This window comes from Haliotis rufescens, unplaced genomic scaffold (assembly GCF_023055435.1).
Source record: "Haliotis rufescens isolate VD_foot unplaced genomic scaffold, xgHalRufe1.0.p SCAF_58, whole genome shotgun sequence".
Taxonomy (NCBI): Eukaryota; Metazoa; Mollusca; class Gastropoda; order Lepetellida; family Haliotidae; genus Haliotis; species Haliotis rufescens.
The window spans coordinates 1,825,791-1,850,908 of NW_025964312.1; the positions used below are offsets into that span (position 1 = coordinate 1,825,791).

Below are 25,118 nucleotides of genomic sequence, written 5' to 3' on the forward strand. Positions count from 1 at the left end.
CATTAAGCTGACACGCCGTGATATAACTGTAATATTGTTAAACGCGGCGTTAAACCCAAATCACTCATGTTCTTCAAACGTCTAAAGCCTATCAAAGACTTCATTGATTCACTTGTCAGAGAGGTACACAAAGTACGTGATCTAGATTACCAGTTGTCGGACTTTCATTTTGTCGAAGCTTCGGTGGCTGGGCGGGTAAGACCGCTGGCTTTGTGTGCTGGCAATTAGGTGCCTCACTCTGGCAGTGTGGGTTCAAATCCCGGGCAGGACTCAATCCAAAAAGGTACGAGAATCTGTACTTTACTAAGAAAGTGTTATCCCAAATATAACATGTGTTTCATTGACACAGATTGTTGTTCTAACTTTGTTGAAACTTGAAATAATTGTCCCTCTCTGCTACCTGATTTCTCCTTGTATCTGGTAGGGTAAAAACAACTGGCTATGTAAATATAAAACTGGCTAGTACCAGATTATATATACCCCCTAGCTCGTGTTGGTAAGCATTATTTCACACACTGGTATATATCACAATATATAAGCCACACACCATGCCGTTCCCCTGTTGACCGCCTCCGTGGTCTAGTGGTAGAGCGTCCGCCCGGAGAGCGGAAGGTCCGGGGTTCGATCTCCGGCCGCGTCATACCAAAAGATGGTACTCTCTTCTGGCGCTCGGCATTGAGGGGCTAGAACAAGGACTGGTCGGATCGGAGTCAGTATACTGTGTCTGAGTGGGGTATTCATGTTAAACTGCGGCATGGTATCTCAGTGAGCTAGCACTATAAATCGGCATCAGTGCGGACTAGTACAAGCAGCCACACTAACACACACACGAAAATATACGTCGCTATATAAGTGCAATAATCTTGGACGCGACGTTAAACCCCATTTCACCTCACCTGTTCCCCTGTTCTTGGCAACACGTTTTCCATACAATTACTAAATAAATGATGACAAAATAATATGGATGATCAGCAGTGACAAAAAAACTAAATTCGTAATCCGTATTAGTTTTTCATCAGTTACCTAACAGCTAAATGCCTCTCAAAGACATGTCAAACCTAATTCCAGGCGCTATACTCTATTACTTCGGGATTTTGTCCCCATTAACAAGGGCTATAGTGCTTGGCCTCAATTACCGACAGCTGTCCTGACGCGTGGAAGTCCGTTGCAGCACAATAGATTTCCGCTTGAGTGACTCCCAAAACGACAATCACATTTGGCACGTGTTTGCCTCGGTGTAACAACTGTCCTATTACACAACCATCACGGTGTTTCGGACTAAATCCAATTTTCTCTCGTTCACAATACCAGGGAGTTGTTTTTTGTGTAGAGCAATTCAGAACGACTTATTTCCTGTTTTTAAGTTTTTTAAACGTTTCGGCGAAATGACTTACAAAAACTTAAGACATTATTCCCCCTGACCTTTCTGGCGTTAAGGGCGACATATGTACACTCAAATAGCGTCCCTCGATTTTCATAACAATTGAGCGGAACAGCAAACGCCATCTGCCGCTCTGATGCAAGCGGACACCACAATATACGCCACGTCCCCAAAATATATTTGACTTTAGCCTGCTCCCACATTTAACAGAGACCTGATTTTCTTAGTTGACTTTAAAACAGATACCTACTCACTCCATCCATGTCCGACACAATGTTGCAATTTTGGTGCGGTCTTACGTGGTCTTAGGGTATATACCGGGATAAACTTGTATTTAGTCATTTAAATTATCTAAAGAATGAAATAGATGGCAGATAACTTGCTAAGTACAAAGAATGGGTGAATCGCAGAATCCTCTTTCCTTCTGGCTTTTGAAGTGGTGTGATTATTGATTTCGCGATTACAGCCTATGACAGAAAAGGGAAATCCACGCTGTTAAACTTGTGACGTCACATGATATTGCGAGTCACGTGATACACCAATATAGCTCGCCATTTTGGTTTTCTATTATGGCTCATTTGGACAGAATATGAGTCACTTAGAAAGAGTATATCTATTTTATTTCATTGGTTTTAGTCAGTTTTTACTCCACAGATGTTAGTAGAATGTGTAATAAGTCTGTCCAACCGATAAGGGAGCTTTCTAGACGAGGTGAGTAATGTATGTGGGTAAGTTTGCGAGAGCGACCCTTGTTTCGCTGGGCACGACCATAGTATCGCTACATATGGCGACGACGTTGAGTCTGTCAAGTTTCTCTTAGAAATTCGTGCATCCACTCTGAAAGAGTATACCTCGTGTTACAGTATCTAAAATTCGGACCGATGAATTTCCAGCCTCCAATTCTAGCACAAGGCCTCCAACGTAGCACAATTGATTTTTTTCATCGGCAATGGGTATGTTTTCGCTTGACAACAAAGGCCAGCAAACTAGTGTCATTGTACAATGGGATAATTTAACGTTGAAAGTATTCTTTGTTTTTGTATATTCTATAAATGCTAGTTCAGGTAGATGGCTTATTAAATATAGTTCATAAATACATAGAGAATCACATTCTAATCCAATTCTGTGTAAATCGTCAGCTGGGGGACACGACTTGACCTGAACAAAAGAACATGACATTGTTTGGGGCATGTGTTGAGCGAACGCAGGGAAGGGCCATACTAACTCACAGCTGATCGAGGTGTCCTATTTTTTACTCATGCTTCACTATATACATTCGTTATGTTAATTTTCATCAGCTAATTTGATTTGACGATCTTGACTTACATAAATGTCTTTGTTTACAAACATTCATTGAACAATGTTATGACAAAGATAAGCCTATGAGTTTTGGGCATAACAAAGGCATAGACAACTTCTTTGTCATAATCAGCTGTTAAATTTGTTTTTGTTTTTTATTTGGCCTAAAACATTCACATGTCTTTCAATGCTTGAAAATGGTTTTTTGACTTATGCTAATTGAGATATGTTGTATGCATATACCTTTTGTCATTTGTTTGTATTTAGGGTAGACTTTAGATTTTCTGTATTTTCACAGAAGAATCAACTTACTGTGAAATATTTTAGCTTCCTCACTACTTACTAACATGAGTTTGTGATTAACCAGCATGCATGGCAAGGGACATGATCAGCTGATAATGATGTGTCACATGTCAAACTGTATTTTCATGATAAAATTACACAAATTTAGGCCTTTTTTGTTAAGTAGGTGTTGTGAACCATTTCACAATCTATTGCCAGGATTTGCCAAATGCTGCATGTGCAAATTTTGACAATTAACTTGACCGTTGCCTTAGCACAAATCAGTCCTTTTCTAACCTAATCGATTTGGTCCCATGACTTATGCATGTACTCAACTGACTAAATAGCTGCTGGGATGTTGTTGTAAGGTATGTGATTGTATTAGTACTCTACCAGTGGGTACATTACTTCAATTTTAGATCAGGTCTTAACAAGGAACATTTAAAGCTAACGGGGGGAACTAAAATGAATTACATGTATTCACACAATATCCTTCCAAAAGATTAAAATAGAATATGCATTCTAGAGTATGTTGAGGTTAAGTTTTCTAGTTAAGCATTAATTAACACGATTAATGATTTTGTATTCACTGAACCATCAGAATTCAAAGTCAGAGTTGGGCCTCGTCAGTGTTTCCCTAAAGTTAATAAATGAGGATTGGGTTGTCAAAATGTTTCTTCTGGTTCTTAGAATGTTACCATAGTGTGTGAATTTGGTCTATAATTATAATAATAAATGGTTTGCCTAGTCTAGGGTTATTACACATCAGCGATACTGTTTAAATAACGCTGACTGTGGCTTTAGAGTTAGTAGCAGTACGTGTATTCACCTTACTTTTACTCCACAGTTGAGCTGTATCGTTTTATATTTTCCAATATACTGAATCCCCTAGAGGGGATGCACATTTTGCTTGGTTGCACACTACTCAAGAAAATACAGTATCAACATATTCTAGTCTCTATTGCTGCTATGACGCTGTAAATAAATGATTCTTTTTACTTAGAACAAACAAGCAGACACCATTCATCAGATTTTATTCTCATGAGCTACAATCAAAGTTGTTGACTTAGTGGTGAGATTAGTCGAATGTGCATCCATGCATTCTACATCCTTGAAGTTTGCTATTAGTGATGCATTAGCTGTAGGATCCCCTGGCTATTTGAACCCATTATGACCCAGTGCTGCCCCCTTGTGGGCCTCCAGCTGATGAGCGACATGTGCTAATCGGTGAATTACGTAACATTACTGCTAGAATTGTTACATAAAGCTTTTGGGTCAATTTTCAGTCAATGATACTCTGGGAGATATTTCTTTTTCACTAATTTTATCTGGCTTGCCACTTTTGGATGGTAGTTGACAACAGATGGAAGTAAGATTTTCAATTATTTTGTGTGCTACGAGAAAAGAGTTGCAAGGCTCATGATACGTCTACTGAAAGTTAACCTTAATATTTAAGTGAGTTTTTTAGGGCATTTGCTAATTAAATTTTACAGACAGTGGCTTCTTTTGCAGGATGATGGATACATATTTCAGTGTTGGACGTTGTTAGGGGTCATTGAGATTTGATGCATTTGTATTTTAATGTAGGGACCTTGATGTTCAACTTGTAACATTATGGTTAAGACAAGGACCGCTTGACGTCTTGATTTATTTTGAAATACAGAATTCGAAACCAGATGACAAGTCAATCTTGATTTTGCTATTTTTACGCATTAGATATGTTTGTATATATTACATTGTTTACCAAGCTATGTATGTAATGTATATGTATCAAAGTGTCTGTTTTGGCGGGGGAGCTCTGGTAGCTTAGTGGTTAAAGCGTTCACATGCCGAAGCCCGGATTCGATTCCCAACATGGATACAATGTGTGAAGCCCATTTCTGGTGTCCCTCGCCGTGATATTGCTGGAATATTGCTAAATGCGGCGTAAAACCACACTCACACACTGTTTTGATGTCTTTTGCCACTACAGTATACATAGAAGTATATTATCATAATTATGTACTTTTTATTCATTGCATTGCTATTTTGCTTTTGATACTTTTATATCCCATTTTGTACCCTAGAGGTTTGCTGCAATGGTAGTTGAATCTGAGGGCCTCATACATTTCAACTTTTAACATTTGTGTTATGACAAGGCTCCCATTACTTTCAGGCATTTCAAAATCTGAAATGTTTTGCAGTTAACGTTGCTTAACCATTAGTCTGAGAAAACAGAAGTAGTAGAATAAGCGTAGATTAAACACGTAAGGATATTGAAATGATATTTGTATATTAAATCAATTGTCTTTATGTCATTAGAATGAAGATGAAGGTAAGTGTCGGGTTTATGTGCCCTTTGCTAGAATTGTATCTGGTTTAGTGGTGGAGCTAAACGGCGTTACAGTATTGTATCCTAATATGAGGCCCATGATACTATACATCAATTTACCATGTTTACAAGCACTGTATCGAGATATATTTGACACATTACAAGTTGTATTGGTGTAAAAACATGAATAATAACACAAACTGTTCAACAACCAGTATAGGCAGATTCTCTGGTATTTCATGGTTGACTATACACAACATAACATTCACAGTGCCCTCTAGGCTATATTTCTACCCTACAATATCCCATCTTCCACCTCTGAAATTTAGAAACAAATGATTCAGGATTGTGATTGCCAGGCTGAAAGAAAGAATATCAACTTAATTAAAAGGAGTACCATACTGTATCGGGATACGATACGAATCGTATTGCACCCAAAGTATTATAATACTTAACATATTGTGACATCTCTTTTCGAGTTCACAATGTTGGTCAGGCTAGTGGTTGATGCCATGAGCAACAATCCATTCTTGTTAAATGCTGACTATAATGAGGATCAGGTGGTAACAATGTGTGTCTGTCACCTTTGTTTAAACATGCTCTGATGACAGGTCTCTGTGATAAAACAATATTATTGATGACTTTGGTGTCAGACACCATTCAGCTTACAGGGATCCTATCGTATCTGTTCGTTTAGGACATTGTCATCCAAATTGTCCGAAACATTTATTTTTTTTAAAGTTGGTAATGATTAAGATGATACGTTTTGTCAAAAGTTGAATAAATCAATAGTGGTCACAGGGAAGGCACTGTATTTCACTGTGCAGACTTGTATTCCTCTAGGGGGCACGGGTGACCCATTCATCTGAGGCGCCGTGATTTGCTGTGCAGAGATGCATCCCTTGGGCACGCCAGAAACCTATGATTGTGGGTTCAAATCCTGGTTCACCCCGATTATGTTTCTAGGTTTGTCAGCACCATACCCGTGCTCGAGGGTTTCACCGAAGTGGTAAACGTCCGAGACCTGCATCACTTCAGGCTTTCCTCCCACATTAAGCTGACACGCCGTGATATAACTGGAATACTGTTAAAAGCGGCGTTAAACCCAACCCAACTCACTCACTCATTGCATCCCGGTACGCTCTTTTAGGTTTCAGCGCGATACCCATGCATGGGTTTCACCAAAGTGGTTAACGTCATCACCTCAAGCTTTCCTTCCACAGTAAACTGAAATGCTATGATATAAACCATGATAACTGGAATACTTAAGTGGTACTAAAACCGAATTAACTCCTTCACTCACTCACTTAAAATGTCTAGACACCAGTTTGACTTGCAAATTCACTGACATTACCGTTGTTAGTATTACTCACCTTGGTTCATCAATGATCAATTATTAATTTGTTTGTCATATTTATGGGACCAATTCCCAGTGTAGGTGTTTTGTGGTAGTTAAGTATGGTTGTGATTGGGTTTGAGGAAAATGTAACCTGTGTGTTTTCTGTTGTCAGGAAAGGTGTTGTTGCCGGAGCCAGGAATTGTGTAAGACAGGCAGTGTTGTCCAGCTACCCACCCTGTCAAATGAGCAGTGCTAGTGTAGACTCAGTCTGCTATTTAGGATCACTGTGATCACTATACAGTTTCTGTGTACTGGTTGTGTAGTTCAAGAAATGAACATGGGCCAGAAAGTATCGGGTGGTATTAAAACTATTTCTAATTCACGAGAACCAACATACAAGGCTATCAACAGAGAGCCAGCGTACAATCCAGATTTCCAAAAACCTAGTCGTCTTGACGCACTCTTGGACATGCCTCCGGCGCCAAGGGACGTGCAACTGTCTCATGCCTGGAATCCGGACGACCGATCTCTAAATATATTCGTTAAGGATGATGATGCTATGACGTTTCATCGGCATCCTGTTGCTCAAAGTACAGATTGTATTCGTGGCCGAGTGGGCTACACGAGGGGACTCCATGTTTGGGAAATTGTGTGGAGTACACGACAAAGAGGCACCCACGCAGTGGTGGGCGTGTCTACAACTGATGGGCCATTGCACTGTGTGGGATACCAGAGCCTAGTCGGCAGTAGTAAAGAATCCTGGGGCTGGGATCTCGGCAGGAATAAACTCTACCATGATATGAAGAACAATCCTGGACTAACATATCCCACTCTGTTAAACCCAGATGAGAATTTTGTGGTGCCGGACAGTTTCCTAGTTGTGTTAGATATGGATGAAGGAACACTGAGTTTTGTTGTAGACGGACAATACCTGGGTGTGGCTTTCAGGGGACTGAAAGGGAAGAAGCTGTACCCCATAGTCAGTGCTGTGTGGGGCCATTGTGAAATCACAATGAGGTACATCGGTGGCCTTGATCGTAAGTATTTCAATATAAGTTTGGCTGTGTGTGTAACTCTCCAGATGCTGCCTCTGCAGTGTGTTCTATTAGCAGTCTATCTAGACCTGATTAGAGATCGATAGTCTTTGAAAAATGTCGCCAAAAAAATCCAAATTGGAATTAAACATTTCCGAGTTCATGCTGTTGTAGTTTGTAACTAATGTTATGGCTTGTAGAGGTGACTTGTATTTCAGGACATCAGTATAGAGGAAGGGGCTTCAAGGCTTTGTTTAACATTAGAGCATTGAATGCAAAGCTGTGATTCAATGATAAATTTGTGTTTGAGTTTTGGTAGATAAGTCCCTGACCCTTGATACTATTGATAGCCATTACATGATCTGGGAGAAGTGTAGGAATTATTAATGCCGACACTGCATATTGAAGCAGGGCTGTGGTGTTGAAGTAAATTTAATACAGCTGCCACATCTGTCACAATATAGATATTTATAGATCCTCACAAGGCATCTGTTGTTCAGCTGAAATCTATTTTTGTGTTTGCTTATGTTCAATTCTCAGAGTTAGATCCAATCCCCAAATATTTTCTGACAGCCATTGATTATTTTTATTTTGATATGTTCTGATGTGGGGTGTTACAAGTCACTTGTCTGTAAAATCTGGGGCTTTTTGTCAGCAGTCATTTTCACTGCTGAGTCGGTTAAAAAACCGCTCGAATTGCAGACTAGCTGATGAATTGAATCTAAAATGTGGAATCACCTATGCGGATCGTCAGTCAGCTTGTAGGGAAACATGGGGACACATGTTTCTGCTTTCATTTCATTAGTGCAATTCAACTGGTTTTGTTGTTGTTAGATCTAGTTATATACCAATTGTACACAAAGCAGTTTTTATGGATATACTATGGTTATCTTTTACGATACAACAGGGATAGAAATAACCTAGAAAATCTAGTTGTCGGAATAGTGATAACATTGGGATAAAAACAAAATGTCCGAATTTCTGCCAGCCCTTAGGAACCTTTAGCATTAGTGGAAATGTCGGACTAGTGCTGATTTCTATCCCTGTATAAAGTGGACCCATCTTTACATTAACAAAAGTTTTTCTTGTTGTTTTTTCGCTAAAAGGTGTAAGCCATCACAAACCTCAGTTCACCATTGTCCATTTTGGCAAGTTAATATGGAACGTGCCATCAGCGTTAGAAACTAACAGTTTTCGTCCACTAGTCCATATACATGATATAATGATAACATATAGCAAAACCCTTAAAAATGGCAGTTTTCTACTAGTCCTTGTGATACCTTTACCATTAGGCAGTTTGGCAAGGACTATAGGACTAGTGCCAATTTCTAACCCTGGCCATATGTTTAAAATAGGAACATCTCTCCATAGATCTATTATTCATCAGTTACATTTTAAAAATTAATGTAGTTGTTTAGCATGAGTTTAGCAAGTCACAATGTTCACATGAATTTTTTATTTATGATGTTCATTTCCATTTCAGCTGAGCCATTGCCTCTCATGGACATATGTCGGCGCACAGTTCGACAACAGTTGGGCAAGAACAGATTACATGAAATACACCGACTTCCTCTACCCAATTCCCTTAAGAGTTATTTGCTGTACCAATCATAGCATGGACGGACGGACGGACGACGGACGCATACACAAGAATAGTTGTGACCCAGGACCCCCCTACTGTTTGTCTGCCTTGAGGCGAACCAGTTCATTCTACTGTGAAGGGGGTGTTGGAGATGGCATGTTCCACTCTTCCATTGGGGAGGTTCTGGAATGCAATTTTCACAACACTCCATATCACCAACTTTGACACGCTGGACAATTGAGCCAAATTAGGAACATTATATATTTTTTAAACAATGATGCCGCATGTTCTATGAAATGTGTGATTTTTTTAATGAGCCGTGTGAATGCAGCACTGATAAAATGTGATTTTTGCGGTTTTACGTGGGTATGAACAATGTTTTACAATGATTCCCAATGCTGGTAATTGTTCTAGGACAGAAGATTGCATTGAAGTCTGTCAATGGCAATTCTAAAAGTTGTTTTGTCTCATGCTTTTAGATAGCAACTGGTTTTGGTGGCCATACCCCATATATAGCTTTTTTGAAAAGTATGTCTTGGACGATGGCTGCCCAATACTTCGATGAATTATCTTGAAATAGAAAGCATGTTCTGCTTTTTCTTTTATGGTAACTTGTTGAAGTTTTACAAGTTTATTGTAACATTATGGTATTAATAAGCAGACTTTTTAAGATTGAAATGTTTAAGCAGTGTGTTGCTGAGCTTTGAACACACTGCCCTTGTTATTACCACCTTTAACATTAGGAATCCAAGATTTCAGTGCATATTTGACCATGTTTGCTACTACAACTATTGCACAGATTTTACCAAATTTACTTGTTCCAATTACCACATTTTAATCCTGTTTGTCGGCAAGAAGACAAGAGCGTTGCTCAAGATAGAATTTCCAGAAGAAACCAATTTATATACAATGGTTATGTGACGGTGAGGTCAGGCTTGTGACAAGCTGTTTCTACACATATCAGTATGCAAACCCCAAAGAATGTCGAGATATTCATAGAACATGAATTTTAATGTTACCATAGAAACTGAACATCCACTATGGTCATGTGAGATTGTAGTGGTAGTTATGGCATCTTCCTAATATTCACCAAGAACGCCTCTTTGTCAAGATCGGTAAGTTTGTCAGGATGGCTCTTAAAGCTGAAGAAATGGCTATCTGTTCTTTGTAAGAGAAATCCGATTTAACAGTTAATATTCTGGTTCTCCGGGGAATGATTCTGACAATCATTTTTATGCAGATTGAAGTAATGTGTTCCATTTATTTTGAGTTGGGGCTTGAGTTGGCACTGCAGCTTTATATATCACGCTCATTTGTTCTCATAGAAGACAATCATGATGTTTTTTACTGACTGACGTAAAACACAAAATAACTATAAACAGTGAAATATTACTAAGCATTAGATTAAAATATTACATAAATTAAATTAAAATATTCCGTGGAAAAAGTCATGAATATTGTTTCTCTGTTGTACCTTAGCTGACTAAATAATGACTACACACCTTGTTAACTAAATAAGATTTCAAGACCCAATCAGATGGCTTTTAGGAAGTAGATATATCAAGACCTTCTTACAAAGTTGGCTTGTGTCACCATGCTACTACAGCGAGAGTTGGAACGATACACTGAAGTCACGATACGATACAGATCACGATACTTAGGTCACAATGGGTGCAATATTTTGAAATAAAATCTTATATATTGACAGAAAAGGAAAATCTGTAGACCTTGTGCAGATGTCAACAATTTGTGCCTGGTTTTATTACAGATTGAAGCAGATTGGGGTATTGTATTGTATCACGTCCTGGTGAATCGTTCCTCCTAACAGTACAGGACAGAGTTGTGAGGACAGAGTTGTGTCAGTCGGCTGATATGTCATGCATAAGCTTGGTTGCCGGTTTGTTATCTGGGTCAAGAACTGTAGCATTTTTGCTCTGTACAAAAAATGGTTTGAAGAATCCTTTGGGTAAACCTCTATATTGCTGTTATTTAAATGTAATCTAACTTAAAGAGTCTGATATTTATGTCAATGTTAGTGAAGGGACACTAGACCATTAGAAGGAAAACATATCCTTGCTAGCTTTGGATAATTAACATGGAACCTGTTGAAATCTTTTAGCTGCCTGAGATCTGTCTTCTAACTAAGTCATGTCTTAAACATGGACATTGCTCTTAAAACTGGCAGTTTGTGGTATATGTTAAGATGGATATGGTCACATTGCTACAGAAATTGGCAGTGTGTGGTATATCTTGCAAACATTGCTTTAGTAAGATGGACATGGTCACTTTCAACCAGGAATCAACTAAATCGCTTCTGGGTTATCAAATCTAGGTCATTCGTGAATATGATTAATTCAGTTATATGATTGATAATTCCTAGAACTCGAATTATCAGTTGGAATATTCACACTGATAACCGGCACCACGAGAATGTCAGTTTGAATATTCCGACTCCTTCCCTACACCAGATATTTTGAAAGATAACCGCCATGGTTCTTCAGCTGTCAAAATCTGATTATTCCTATCTATCTGGATGAAGAGGCTGTTCGTGTATGCTTGTCCCAGCATGGGTTTTCCTCCAGTGAATGCTAGTCAAAGAGGTGAGGTTTTAGTCAACCAGTGTACGCCAATGGATAAATTAATTTAATTTTTTACAAATGTGTCATTGTGTGTGTACATATGATGTTTACAAGATGTTCTCACAATGCAGTGATGTCCTGTTGCCTTGTGGGATACTGTGCAATACTATTCATAGCCTAAAGTGTCAGCTCTAGGAACAGGTTGGAGGTCATGTTTGCTCACTTGTGGTTGGAGCTGAAGATTCTAGGAAGGTTGTCCATATCGGTATCCTAAGACAGTTCTTCTAATTTTGATATATTGTTTTTAATTTGGGCTATGGGGGATGTATTGACCAATAAGTTAAAATTTCAATATGCTTCTATATTTAATTCATTTTAGGGCAAAATAGCATTTTCTTGATTCGCATTCTAACGAGGATCTTTGAAAAATGTTTAAATGCATTTAGAATCTATTGATTGAAAATAGCGGTTTTGACTTCCTTCCCAGAATTTCCTCTTTGATTTTGTTATCAACAAGCATCAGATGTTCTGTGTTCCCTTAACAAATTAAGTATTCAGTTGATTCAGTGCACCACTGTGTCTACTCCTGGTCCAATTGAAAGTGTCCGTATGCCACCCACTTTAGGCAGGCAGGTCGTTTCCTGTAACTGGGGCTGATAATTTGGGCTGTGCTATCTTATCTGTATAGCAACTCTGGTCACTGACTAGTGACAACCTGTAGATATGCGTTATATTTAAAACTTGCTTACTTATTAATATATATCTTTGTTGGTCATTTGATAAGTGTGCTTCTGTAGCAAGTGCTTCAGTTAGATGATGAGAATAGCTGTAGCAGGTCTGAAGGTGTATGCTACATGTCTCCTGTGGGACTTAGTTAACAGGTTAACATTACAATTTTCACAGTTAACCTTTTGTTTTTATTTTTGCAAACTCAGGAAGTTCACAATACTGCAGTTAGTAAGGAATAGGGAATTAAATGTTAATGGAGCTATGGCAATATCTTGTCCATATTGCACCATAGAGAAATTGACAAAATACCACATTGTTTTTAAACTATCATGGGATAAAGGGATGTGTTATTCATTCATACTTTAACCAAGTATTAACTTTTTGTTTGATTGCTTTTGGATATACATGTAGAATGTTAAATTTTGCAATTTCAGCTTTGTGATAATTACCAGATATCAATAGGTCAACAAATCTGTGGAGAGTCCTTATTTTCCTGCATTTAGTACATTATTGTTTGTTGGCAATTTTGTATATTTGAGGAATCTCAAACTAGTTGTACATTGTATTTGATGTTTTTAGAATCCAATTTATTGATTTGTTTTTAAATGAAACTCATTCGATTTGAAAACAAATCAGTTTATTTGATTTTAAAATTTCAATTTTGTTTTATTTTGGGGAGGTTATCATCTGCCTTGCCAACTCTCGTACCATCGCCAGAGTGTCTCTTGTTATCATATCAACACAGTCGTCCACCAGATATACTAAGTATGTTCTGTTGGATATACCCAACCATTTCATTCGTATGACATACACCTTCAGATTTGGTAGTTTGTATGTATATTTTCACCATTGGTATAGTGAGGAAGCAGCTGTGGGGAAAGGGAGGTACTACCTTGACAGTGCTGTTTATTTGGTTCATTACTACGATCCCTAGGAAGGCCCTTGACGGGGGGCAAACTGAATCAAACAACCTGCTTCGTAAGACTGTAGTAATAACTTCATGTGTCATGTGATAAAATCATTCTCATTTGACAGTAATGGCATTTAAGTGACATCTTTCAAGCTTTAATTTGTTGAATGTGTCAGTTTTATTTTCAAACCCAAATGGGTATTTCATTTAACATTTTGATGAAAGTGATTTTATGAGTTTATTCTTTAGAGATGTTAATGTGAGGAAAGAATCAAAATTCAAGTCTTGTCAAGAAACTTATGTTAAAACTGATCATTATGCATTCATTTGTCGACAACCAAAAGTTTTTTAAACATACTATCAACTGAAAAGTTAAAACTTAGATGTTGATAATAGGAACATTGGATATGGAACAAACTTTTGTTAAATTAACAGTTCAATCTTTAATGGTCAATGTTGCAGATTGTGTTAACAATGGTTTTGTCACACAAGTAAAACACAGAAAAAACAGTGTTTTTGTTGACGGTATTTATTGAATAATGTGAAATACTAGTATATAAATCCATTAAACGGTGCTGTATGTGTATTGGAAGCTTATTAAGTTGTTGAATGATACGGAATTCATTCTAATTTATAAGTAATCTTTATCCAAAAAGTGTCAATTTCTTGAACGCTGATAGGAATTTACTATTGTACTGATCCTGAGATAGTTTCTTGGAATATAAATTTGGCTTGAATTTTGATTTTGATACATCACATGCACTCTTCATTTTAGTTTTTCATTTTATACTTTTAAGTCAATTATTTTAACCAGGCTGTTTCCTTAATGGAAATGTTGATAATCATTTTAAGTTGTAAACATCCCCATAAGAAGGTCCTGTGACAACTAGATCGCAAGCGACAGCACTAAACTTTTCACACACCTAAATGATCAATTTCTTATTGTCAAATCCATCTGTTCTACACTCTAAATATTGTTCGAACCAACACTTGAACGTTCATAGAATGAACCTTAAAATGACCATGCCAAAGTGTAAGAATTAACCTTTTGATAACAAATATTATAGGCTGGACTAGAGTTGTGGTAATGTGTTGTTGAAAGGGTTAAGCTGTGCATACTGTTGTATTTATTTGCAGCTTGCTGCTAGATAGACTGATTGGGAGAGAGTAAGAGAGAGAATGTTGATGAATGAGTGAGTCCGTTGGAGCATGTGTGTTGTGTTTGAGATGGAAGATAACTCACCATGTCCCAGCACAGCACACTGTCCTGCCAAGTTTTCATGGCGGAAAGTTTTGTATAACAAAGCTTCTTTTACATAATTTTCCAGTTAGGGATGTAAATCTTACTAGCACACCGTAATATCTGTGCGATTGTTTTAAGATTAAGGTAAACACTTTCAGTAAAAAAGAATATTTCTCTTGGTCTTTGTGAATGATAATCGTTCTATGGGTGGACCATATTTGACATTTCAGGAAGCAAATTAAAATTAAAAAATCAAATCAACTCTAGAAATCTTAATCAAATTAAGATGTCAGAGTTGCAATATGATTAATTTCTTATGAAACCTTTGAAAACAGAACATCACATATTTAAAAAAATCTCAACATTTTTTATTTTTTTACATTTTGATAGATTATTCATCTTAGGCTTGCCTGTAAAACAACAAAATTGGTCCGGCCTCATGAGGATTTTATGATAGGAAATAAGTGAGTGTTGTGACAGGTGCTGTGCTGAGGATATAGTGCAGGCGAAGCTGAGCAAATTGTATATACATCCCTGCGTCTGTATGTTCGCGTGCATGTACTGCGTCCAGCGTCCCTGTCTATCTGTTGTGGGTCCACAGTCTAGATGTCTACGGTTGTCTCTGTGGCTCGAAGGTATTAATTTTATGTAATAAAACAGTCACGCAAAGCCTTATAAGTCGACTTGCTGTTGTTATTCCTTGTTCTGTATTACAAGTTGAACAGGCTCTGTTACCAGGCAAGCCAAGAAGTGCTGGTGGTGGTAAACGGAGGGATCACCTTGCAGACGATTGAGTTGGATCCCCCATGAATACAATGTGAGGCCCGTACCCCTGCTCTGATGTGGCTGGAAGATTGTTTGTTGTTATCCCCCGCCGCGCGAAAGCGCGAAGCGGGGGATATAGTATTCACGACCGTCCGTACGTCCGTCCGTACGTCCGTCCGTACGTCCCACCTGTTTGTTGCCGCGATATCTCAAGAACTAAACACTGGATTGTCTTCATATTTGGAACTATGGTGTATATACAGACTCCGCAGACACCAGTCGGTTTTGGTGACCTTGATCCCATTTTCAAGGTCACAGCAGACAAATCTGCTTTTAGAGTTGGAAAACGGTGTTGCCGCGATATCTCAAGAACTAAACACTGGATTGTCTTCATATTTGGAACTATGGTGTATATACAGACTCCGCAGACACCAGTCGGTTTTGGTGACCTTGATCCCATTTTCAAGGTCACAGCAGACAAATCTGCTTTTAGAGTTGGAAAACGGTGTTGCCGCGATATCTCAAGAACTAAACACTGGATTGTCTTCATATTTGGAACTATGGTGTATATACAGACTCCGCAGACACCAGTCGGTTTTGGTGACCTTGATCCCATTTTCAAGGTCACAGCAGACAAATCTGCTTTTAGAGTTGGAAAACGGTGTTGCCGCGATATCTCAAGAACTAAACACTGGATTGTCTTCATATTTGGAACTATGGTGTATATACAGACTCCGCAGACACCAGTCGGTTTTGGTGACCTTGATCCCATTTTAAAGGTCACAGCAGGCAAATCTGCTTTTGGAGTTAGAAAACGGTGTTGCCGCGATATCTCAAGAACTAATCGCTGGATTGTCTTCATATTTGGAACTATAGTGTATATACAGACACCGCATACACCTGTCAGATTTGGTGACCTTGACCCCATTTTCAAGGTCACAGCAGGCAAATCTGTTTTTGGAGTTGGAAAACGGTGTTGCCACAATATCTCAAGAACTAATCACTGGATTGTCTTCATATTTGGTACTATGGTGTACAGGCGGGGGATATTTCGTCACTCTGTGACAAATACTTGTTTAATGCTGCACTCGGGAATATGACAGCTATATGATGGCGGTCTGTAAATAATCGAGTCTGGAACAGGCAATCCAGTGATTGACATCATGAGCATCAATCCACACAATTGGGATCAATGACATGCATCAACCAAGTCAGCATCCTGACCACCCGATCCTGTTAGTCTCCTTTTTACGGCAAGCATAGGTTGCTGAAGACCTATTCTACGCAGGATCTTCAGGGGTCGGCTGGAAGATTGGGGGCGGTAGGGTAGCCTAGTGGTTAAAGTGTTTACTGGTCACGCAAGGGCCTGAGTTCGATTCCCTACATGGGTACAGTATGTGAAGACCATTTCTGGTGTCCCCCTGCAATGATGTTTCTGGAATATTGCTAAAAGCGGTGTAAAACCAAACTCCCTCACTCACAGGAGCATTGCTCACTGTGGCTAGGCCTGTCTTTCAGTATTATATGTGGACATTGACATTGGACCGTATTTCCAGTGTGTATAAGGCACAGTTAGGAATATTCCAGTTTTAGCACAAGAGGCCTGTAAATAATATCAGGTCTGGATGACACAGACCAGTGATTGATATAGTTTCCAGATTTGTAAGTACTAATCCCATGTTTGTTGGTTTCAGTAAAGTGGTAAACGTCTGAGACCTGCATCTCTTTATGCTTTCCTCCCACATCAAGCTGACACGCCATAATATAACTGGAGTACTGTTCAAAGCCTCGTTAAACCCAAATTCTTTCACTCTCTATTCACCCCCAAATGGGGAGGGGCGGTCGGGTAGCCTAGTGGTTAAAGCGTTCGCTCGTCACGCCGAAGACCCGGGTTCGATTCCAGACATGGGTACAATGTGCGAAGCCCATTTATGGTGTCCCCGCCGTGATAATGCTGGAATATTGCTAAAAGCTGCGTAAAACCATACTCTCTCACTCACTCATATAACTGGGGACTATGTTTGGGACGAGTCCAAATCTACTACCCGAGTATCCGACCCCCTATTACCCGACCCTACACGGGTACCCACTGCTGGTCTCAAGAGTTGGGAACAAGATGTGTGATTGGGAATTGTTTCACCGCAGCCCAGGCAGTAACTATTTAGATACATGTATCAAACGATCTGATCATGCGTACGCGGAAGCTGACTGAAGCGTTATCTTTACTCAAACATAAACAAGTCAAAAGGAATTGATGTATCGTCTGAAAGAAATGTGAACATTAGAGACATGTAGTGTAACCACTGAGCTATAGTGAGTTTTATGTCATTAAACAACAGCTCACATTACTAACCACGGGTCCGGGTAGTCCTGTGGGTACCCGCGTCCTACTCATGACCCACCGGACCCGAGTAACCGAGTTACCCGACCCTGCCCTACTTGGGACCATTCTAGACTGGAATTCATATGTGTTACTTGTCATATTTGTTAGACAAAATGCCGATAACATTATGCGAAACTTGATAGGATGACAAATTGTTCCAAGCCAAGTGGGGGCACGGGTGGCCCAGTCGTCTAAGGCGCCGCGATTCGCTGTGCAGAGTTGCGTACCTTGGGCTCGCCAGAAACCTATGATTGTGGATTCGAATCCCGGTTCGCCCCGATTATGTTTCTAGGTTTGTCAGCACCATACCCGTGCTCGTGGGTTTCACCGAAGTGGTGAACGTCTGAGACCTGCATCACTTCGGGCTTTCCTCCCACATTAAGCTGACACGCCGTGATATGACTGGAATACTGTTAAAAACGGCGTTAAACCCAACTCACTCACTCACTCACTCACTCCAAGCCAAGTGTCTTTTTATTACCTCGCACTTCTTTGGATGTTAACACCAGGAACTGAGGATTAGTTTTAATCCTAACAACTGCAAATCACATGAACATTTCACCCCATCGCAATATGACGGTAGCGACTTCAGTGGTACACAAAGGCCCAGTGGGATCAAACCGCATCCGTGGTCTAGTGGTAGAGTGTCCACTCTAAGCGGCGATGGTCGGGGTTCGATCCCCGGCCGCGTCATAACAAACGACGTTAAAATAAGGTACTTGTTGTTACCCTGCCTGTCACTCGGCATTAAGGGGCTAAAACCAGGACTGGTCGGCTCGGAGTTCGTAAACTGTGTCTGAGTGGGGTATTAATGATAAACAGCTAGCACTATAAAATCGGCATCAGTCCGGACTAGTACACGCAGAGACAGACAGACACTCACACATAGACAGCCAGACTGACAGACACACACCCCCACACACGTTGCTATATAAGTGCAATAATATTGGACGCGACGTTAAACCATTCACCTCACCTCCAGTGAGATCAGACGAGTGGGTCATCATGAAGGTCAAAGGTTACATGACCAGCAAATATTGATATGACACTAGATCTCAAAAATTAACTTTGGTGGATTTTGAGCAAATTTGTTTTTATTGACTATCTCTCATGAAATAAATTACACACATTAGACGCATCATTTTTAAGCACAGTTCATATCCTTTAGCCATCTAAGGTCAGGCTTTTTTATGGGAGGGCTTACAGATTTTTGGCCCTACAAGTCAGGTCGGTAGCTTAATCAAAATGTTTTATTTAATTTCAAATTATCAAATCAATGGCGACGATCATAGGGTCACGAGTGAGTGTGAGAGCATGTCGGCATAATGGGGAGGAAGGACTAACATAATCTTTGTTTCATATGTGTGAAAACCAAGAATAATGATGAGGGCAGATCTGGGATTCGATAAAAGGATCCTGACACACTCAAGGGATGCAACTCTGACACACTGCTCAGACTAAGAGGTGGTGAGGTGAGGTGAAATAGGGTTTAAGTCGCGTCCAAGATTATTGCACATATATGTGTGTGGCTGCTTGTACTAGTCCGGACTGATGCCGATTTATAGTGCTAGCCAACTGAGATACCATGCCTTAGTTTAACATGAATACCCCACTCAGACACAGTATACTGACTCCGAGCCGACCAGTCCTTGTTTTAACCCCTTAATGGCGAGCGCCAGACAGGGTAACAACAAGTACCATCTTCTAACGTCTTTTAACGCGACCGGGGATCGAGCCCCGGACCTTCCGCTCTCCGGGCGGACGCTCTACCACTAGACCACGGAGGCGGTCAGACTAAGAGGGAAACAGAATACTAATGATGCTACAATAAACAATAGTCCAGCTATGTCATGGCATTCAGGAAACAGTCAATCCTGGGCCAAGAAACCAATCATTGGTGGCATGAACACGGAAGCCATGGTGCTGACAAACCTAGAAACATTGTCGGGGCGAACCAGGATTTGAACCCGAGATCATAGGTTTCTGGTGTGCCCAAGAGACGCAACTCTGCACAGCAAATTGTGGCACTTCAGACGACTGGACAACCCGTGCCCTGCACAAGTAAGAGTTAGAGTGAGTGAGTGTTGTTTTACGCTGCATTCAAAAACAAACAACCTGTCCGAAGTAAACTTGTGCTTGATAAATGGAGATTACCGAATTCGACGTAATAAGCGCCCAGGGCGCTCTCAAAATTAGAAATAGGGGGCTCTTATTGGAATAGTATTTTGGTGAAGAAAAAAACAGAGTTGAAAGATAAATTTCGCGGTTTATGCTGACAGCCTGAATATTTATATGTTTATATACGACAGATATATTTTTCCAGAATTTAATTGCCCATAATTAAGGGTGCATATAACACACAAGTGCGTATTATACACGAATAAATAAGTCTTATGTACATTGATCAATCGGAAGGGGTGCTAATTGGAATGTTTCACTAGCCAATATATTAACAAATATCGCCGTGGGCGCCTATTAGAGCGGGGCGCTTATTACGTCGAATACGGTATTATACGAGCATGTGTGTCATACTGACTTTATGAAATGAGTGTCAGAATTCTTGTATTTACCCGTGCATGAACAATCAATCCATGCCATTAGGGTACGACGAACCTATCCTCACCTCAGTCGGCCATTATTAAATGCATGGGATACTGGATCCTATAGTCTTCCGAATTCCAAATGTTGATCTGTGAGAGGTCTTTTACAGCAATATAAAAGATAGCTACGCGATAAATCGCATAGTGAGTGAGTTGGGTTTAACGCCGCTTTTAACAGTAAGTCTTATGTACATTGATCAATCGGAAGGGGTGCTAATTGGAATGTTTCACTAGCCAATATATTAACAAATATCGCCGTGGGCGCCTATTAGAGCGGGGCGCTTATTACGTCGAATACGGTATTATACGAGCATGTGTGTCATACTGACTTTATGAAATGAGTGTCAGAATTCTTGTATTTACCCGTGCATGAACAATCAATCCATGCCATTAGGGTACGACGAACCTATCCTCACCTCAGTCGGCCATTATTAAATGCATGGGATACTGGATCCTATAGTCTTCCGAATTCCAAATGTTGATCTGTGAGAGGTCTTTTACAGCAATATAAAAGATAGCTACGCGATAAATCGCATAGTGAGTGAGTTGGGTTTAACGCCGCTTTTAACAGTATTCCAGTAATATCACGGCTTGTCAGCTTAATGTGGGAGGAAAGCCCGAAGTGATGCAGGTCTCAGACGTTTACCACTTCGGTGAAACCCACGAGCACAGGCATGGTGCTGACAAACCTAGAAACATAATCGGGGCGAACCGGGATTCGAACCCACAATCATAGGTTTCTGGCGTGTCCAGGGGACGCAACTCTGCACAGCGAATCGCGGCGCCTTAGACGACTGGGCCATCCGTGTCCCCGATAAATCGCAAAGACCAATGAAGAACGAAGCGTGGTTTATGTAATGGAGAAAACACTCCTCCTCGGTTTTGGTAGAGAATGTAAAACCTCGGGAGGAGGGATTTCCCGACCCCCGAGGTTTAACATTCTCTACCAAAACCGAGGAGGAGTGTTTAATCCGGCTTAGAAACCGTTAAACGTTTAGAATTACTGTAAATTTAATTGTCTCCCATTTAGGGCACTATAACGGGGATTTACTACCTCGCTATTGCCAGGATAAGCGTATAGAAAGAACCCGAACCGTGCACGTGGGATACATGCGGTAAGAACACGTAGTTGTCTTCCTCAGTCGAGTTCGAGTTCGAGACCTATTTCTGGAAGTAAGCGAGCAGCAGATTTGCGAACAAACTGGTAAGTTTAGTTCAATGTATAGGACAGTCCTTTACCAATATTTTATGATTATCACTGTTTCGAATATTATCTGTGAATAAAATGAAACGCCCTTAACAAGCGTATAGAAATGGTTAATTTTTACTATAAAAATGTATTTTGATGTAGCCATATTTTCTAAACTGGCTTAATGCTTTATAGATGTTTAGAACATACGGTTGTATACTTTGTTGTAATTAACTATAACATATTTTTTAGGGCACCGGAGTAGTGCTGTCCGCATCTACAAACGCACCAGCGACGATCTAAAGTCCAAGGCTTCAGACATTATCGGAAGGAAGATTCCTAAATAGACGGAGACACCAACTTCAGTGACTGAGACACCAACTTCAGTGACTGAGACACCAACTTCAGTGACTGAGACACCAACTTCAGTGACTGAGACACCAACTTCAGTGACTGGGACACCAACTTCAGTGACTGAGACACCAACTTCAGTGACTGGGACACCAACTTCAGTGACTGAGACACCAACTTCAGTGACTGAGACACCAACTTCAGTGACTGGGACACCAACTTCAGTGACTGAGACACCAACTTCAGTGACTGGGACACCAACTTCAGTGACTGAGACACAAACTTCAGTGACTGAGACACCAACTTCAGTGACTGAGACACCAACTTCAGTGACTGGGACACCAACTTCAGTGACTGAGACACCAACTTCAGTGACTGGGGACACCAACTTCAGTGACTGGGACACCAACTTCAGTGACTGAGACACCAACTTCAGTGACTGGGACACCAACTTCAGTGACTGGGACACCAACTTCAGTGACTGAGACACCAACTTCAGTGACTGGGACACCAACTTCAGTGACTGGGACACCAACTTCAGTGACTGAGACACCAACTTCAGTGACTGGGACACCAACTTCAGTGACTGAGACACCAACTTCAGTGACTGAGACACCAACTTCAGTGACTGGGACACCAACTTCAGTGACTGGGACACCAACTTCAGTGACTGAGACACCAACTTCAGTGACTGAGACACCAACTTCAGTGACTGGGACACCAACTTCAGTGACTGAGACACCAACTTCAGTGACTGAGACACCAACTTCAGTGACTGGGACACCAACTTCAGTGACTGAGACACCAACTTCAATGACTGAGACACCAACTTCAGTGACTGGGACACCAACTTCAGTGACTGGGACACCAACTTCAGTGACTGAGACACCAACTTCAGTGACTGAGACAACTACTTCTGCAGGTACTTCGGCAGGTACCTCTGTAGACTCATCGACTGAGGCAAGTCTGGAAGGTCTATCCCCAAAAGGGTCTCTCTACTTTACATTTAACTTTCATTAAAGGATGTTACTGGCTGTTGTTTTCTGTTGTCTTTGTGATGAAATCAGTGTGTATCGGGAATGTTTTTTTTTCAGTGGCGAGACCTGGTATGGAGGTCTTACCTTTTTACAAAGACCCTGGGATGAGGTTTTACTAAATTTACAAAAACCTCATCCCAGGGTTTTGGTAAAAATGTAAAACCTCTTCCCAGGTTTTACCATTGGCAGAAAACACATCTTGTCATAATGGCGATACCCACATCATAGGTTTCTAATTCACGATAAAACATTGTTCTATCATGACGACATTTCTGAAGATTAAAAAATACGCTCGCAACTTAAAGATGTCGTACTTTGGACAACGTTACTTTGAGAGGGAGGTGTCAAGTGTGTTGCCTCATAGATGTAGCTGGGCAACGCGGATAACGCAAAGGTCTAACGATCGCTTCCAAAACTGGGAGAGATATGACAATCTGTATTGGGAGAAAAGGTACAGATTGTCGACGTGAAAATTGTAAGAGTATGCGGGAAAGGCGGAACCCTGTTCATAAAATGGACTTGTCCGACATTGTTGCGGTCGAATTCTATTCAGGGAGTAATCATTATTTAAATACGGGTAAATATTTTTAAAACGTGTACTTTTTACTAACATCCTTAAAGAGTCTGTATATAATGTAGATATCTCATATAAAAAATAAACTCCTACTCGTTGTTAATTTCTAAATATCAACCGAGGACACTCAAAATGCTTATGTTGTACCAATGATCCCAATTGCGTAGATCGATGCTCGTGATATCAATCACAGGATTGTCTGGTCCAGACTCGATTATTTACAGACCGCCGTCACATAGCTTGAATATTGCTGACTGCAGCGTAAAACAACCAACCATCCAACCAATCTTTAGGAAGAAACAGGATACAGATTTTTGAACATGTTCACTGATAAATGTACAAATAATGACATGAATTCAATAATTTATTCAGGAATCAGTTTGTGTTTGAAATGGTTGTTATTTTTTCTGAAAACGTTCCCAATGACCCAGTTACAAGTTTTTTTTATATATGTTATCATGATAAGTATGTTTCAAAAAAGGGTTTTAAAACACCCAGACCCCACCAATAGATTCGCATACAATCTTCTTTCCGGTTCCTGCTTCAAAATCCACCCTCTAGGGGTAGAGTGTGTCCTCTTGGACGTGTCAAACCAAAAGACGTTAGAAGATGGTACTTGCTGTTACACTGCCTGGCACTCGCCATTTAGCGGCTAAAACAAGGACTGGTCGGCTCGGAGTCAGTATCCTGTGTCTTAGTTGGGTATTCAGCAGCCACACACACACACACACACACACACACACACACACACACACACACAAACACACTTGCCATGTAACAGATGCTGTTGCTTTAAATGATGATACAGCTGACAATTTGTGACAATTATCATTTTTAGAGGATGATAATTTTATTTCGGAGAATATGTTAGTTTGAAACAGGGCCAACAGACAGATGATGGCACGCAAGTAACAGCGAGTTGGGTTTATGCAGCGTTGTACAGTATTCCAGCTATATCGCGGCGTGTCAACTTCATGTGGGAGGAAAGCCCGAAGCGATTCAAGTCTCAGACGTTTACCATCCACAAACAAGGTGCTGACAAACCAAGAAACATAAGCGGGGAGAACCTACGATCATAGGTTTCTGGCGTGTCCAAGATAGTCAGTGAGTAAGTGAGATGGGTTTAACGCCGTTTTTAACAGTATTCCAGTCATATCACGGCGTGTCAGCTTAATGTGGGAGGAAAGCCCGAAGTGATACAGGTCTCGAACGTTTACCACTTCGGTGAAACCCACAAGCACGGGTATGGTGCTGACAAACCTAGAAACATAATCGGGGCGAACCGGGATTCGAACCCACAATCATAGGTTTCTGGCATGCCCAGGGGACGCAACTCTGCACAGCGAATCACGGCGCCTTAGACAACTGGGCCACCCGCGCCCCTATAGTTCCAGAGCCAGTGCAAGTGTAATAAATGAATTCTTACATGAGTTCGTAAATCAGTATGACATGTGAGTGTAATAATTTCGTTACTACCCATTATGTCTTAATCCTTCTGAGCTACCCTTAAGAAAAATGCACTGATCACCA

The 25,118-nt window shown here is 40.3% G+C and overlaps 1 protein-coding gene across 1 annotated transcript; it reads left to right on the forward strand.

The window, feature by feature from the left end:
- Positions 1–1,901: 1,901 nt before the first annotated feature.
- On the forward strand, positions 1,902–15,364 carry LOC124149600 (SPRY domain-containing SOCS box protein 1-like). The gene is made up of 3 exons (XM_046521291.2): positions 1,902–2,092; positions 6,785–7,649; positions 9,130–15,364. The coding sequence occupies exons 2-3, from the start codon at positions 6,944–6,946 to the stop codon at positions 9,258–9,260; spliced, it is 837 nt and encodes a 278-aa protein (XP_046377247.1). The 5' UTR covers positions 1,902–2,092; positions 6,785–6,943; the 3' UTR covers positions 9,261–15,364.
- The last annotated feature ends 9,754 nt before the right edge of the window (positions 15,365–25,118 follow it).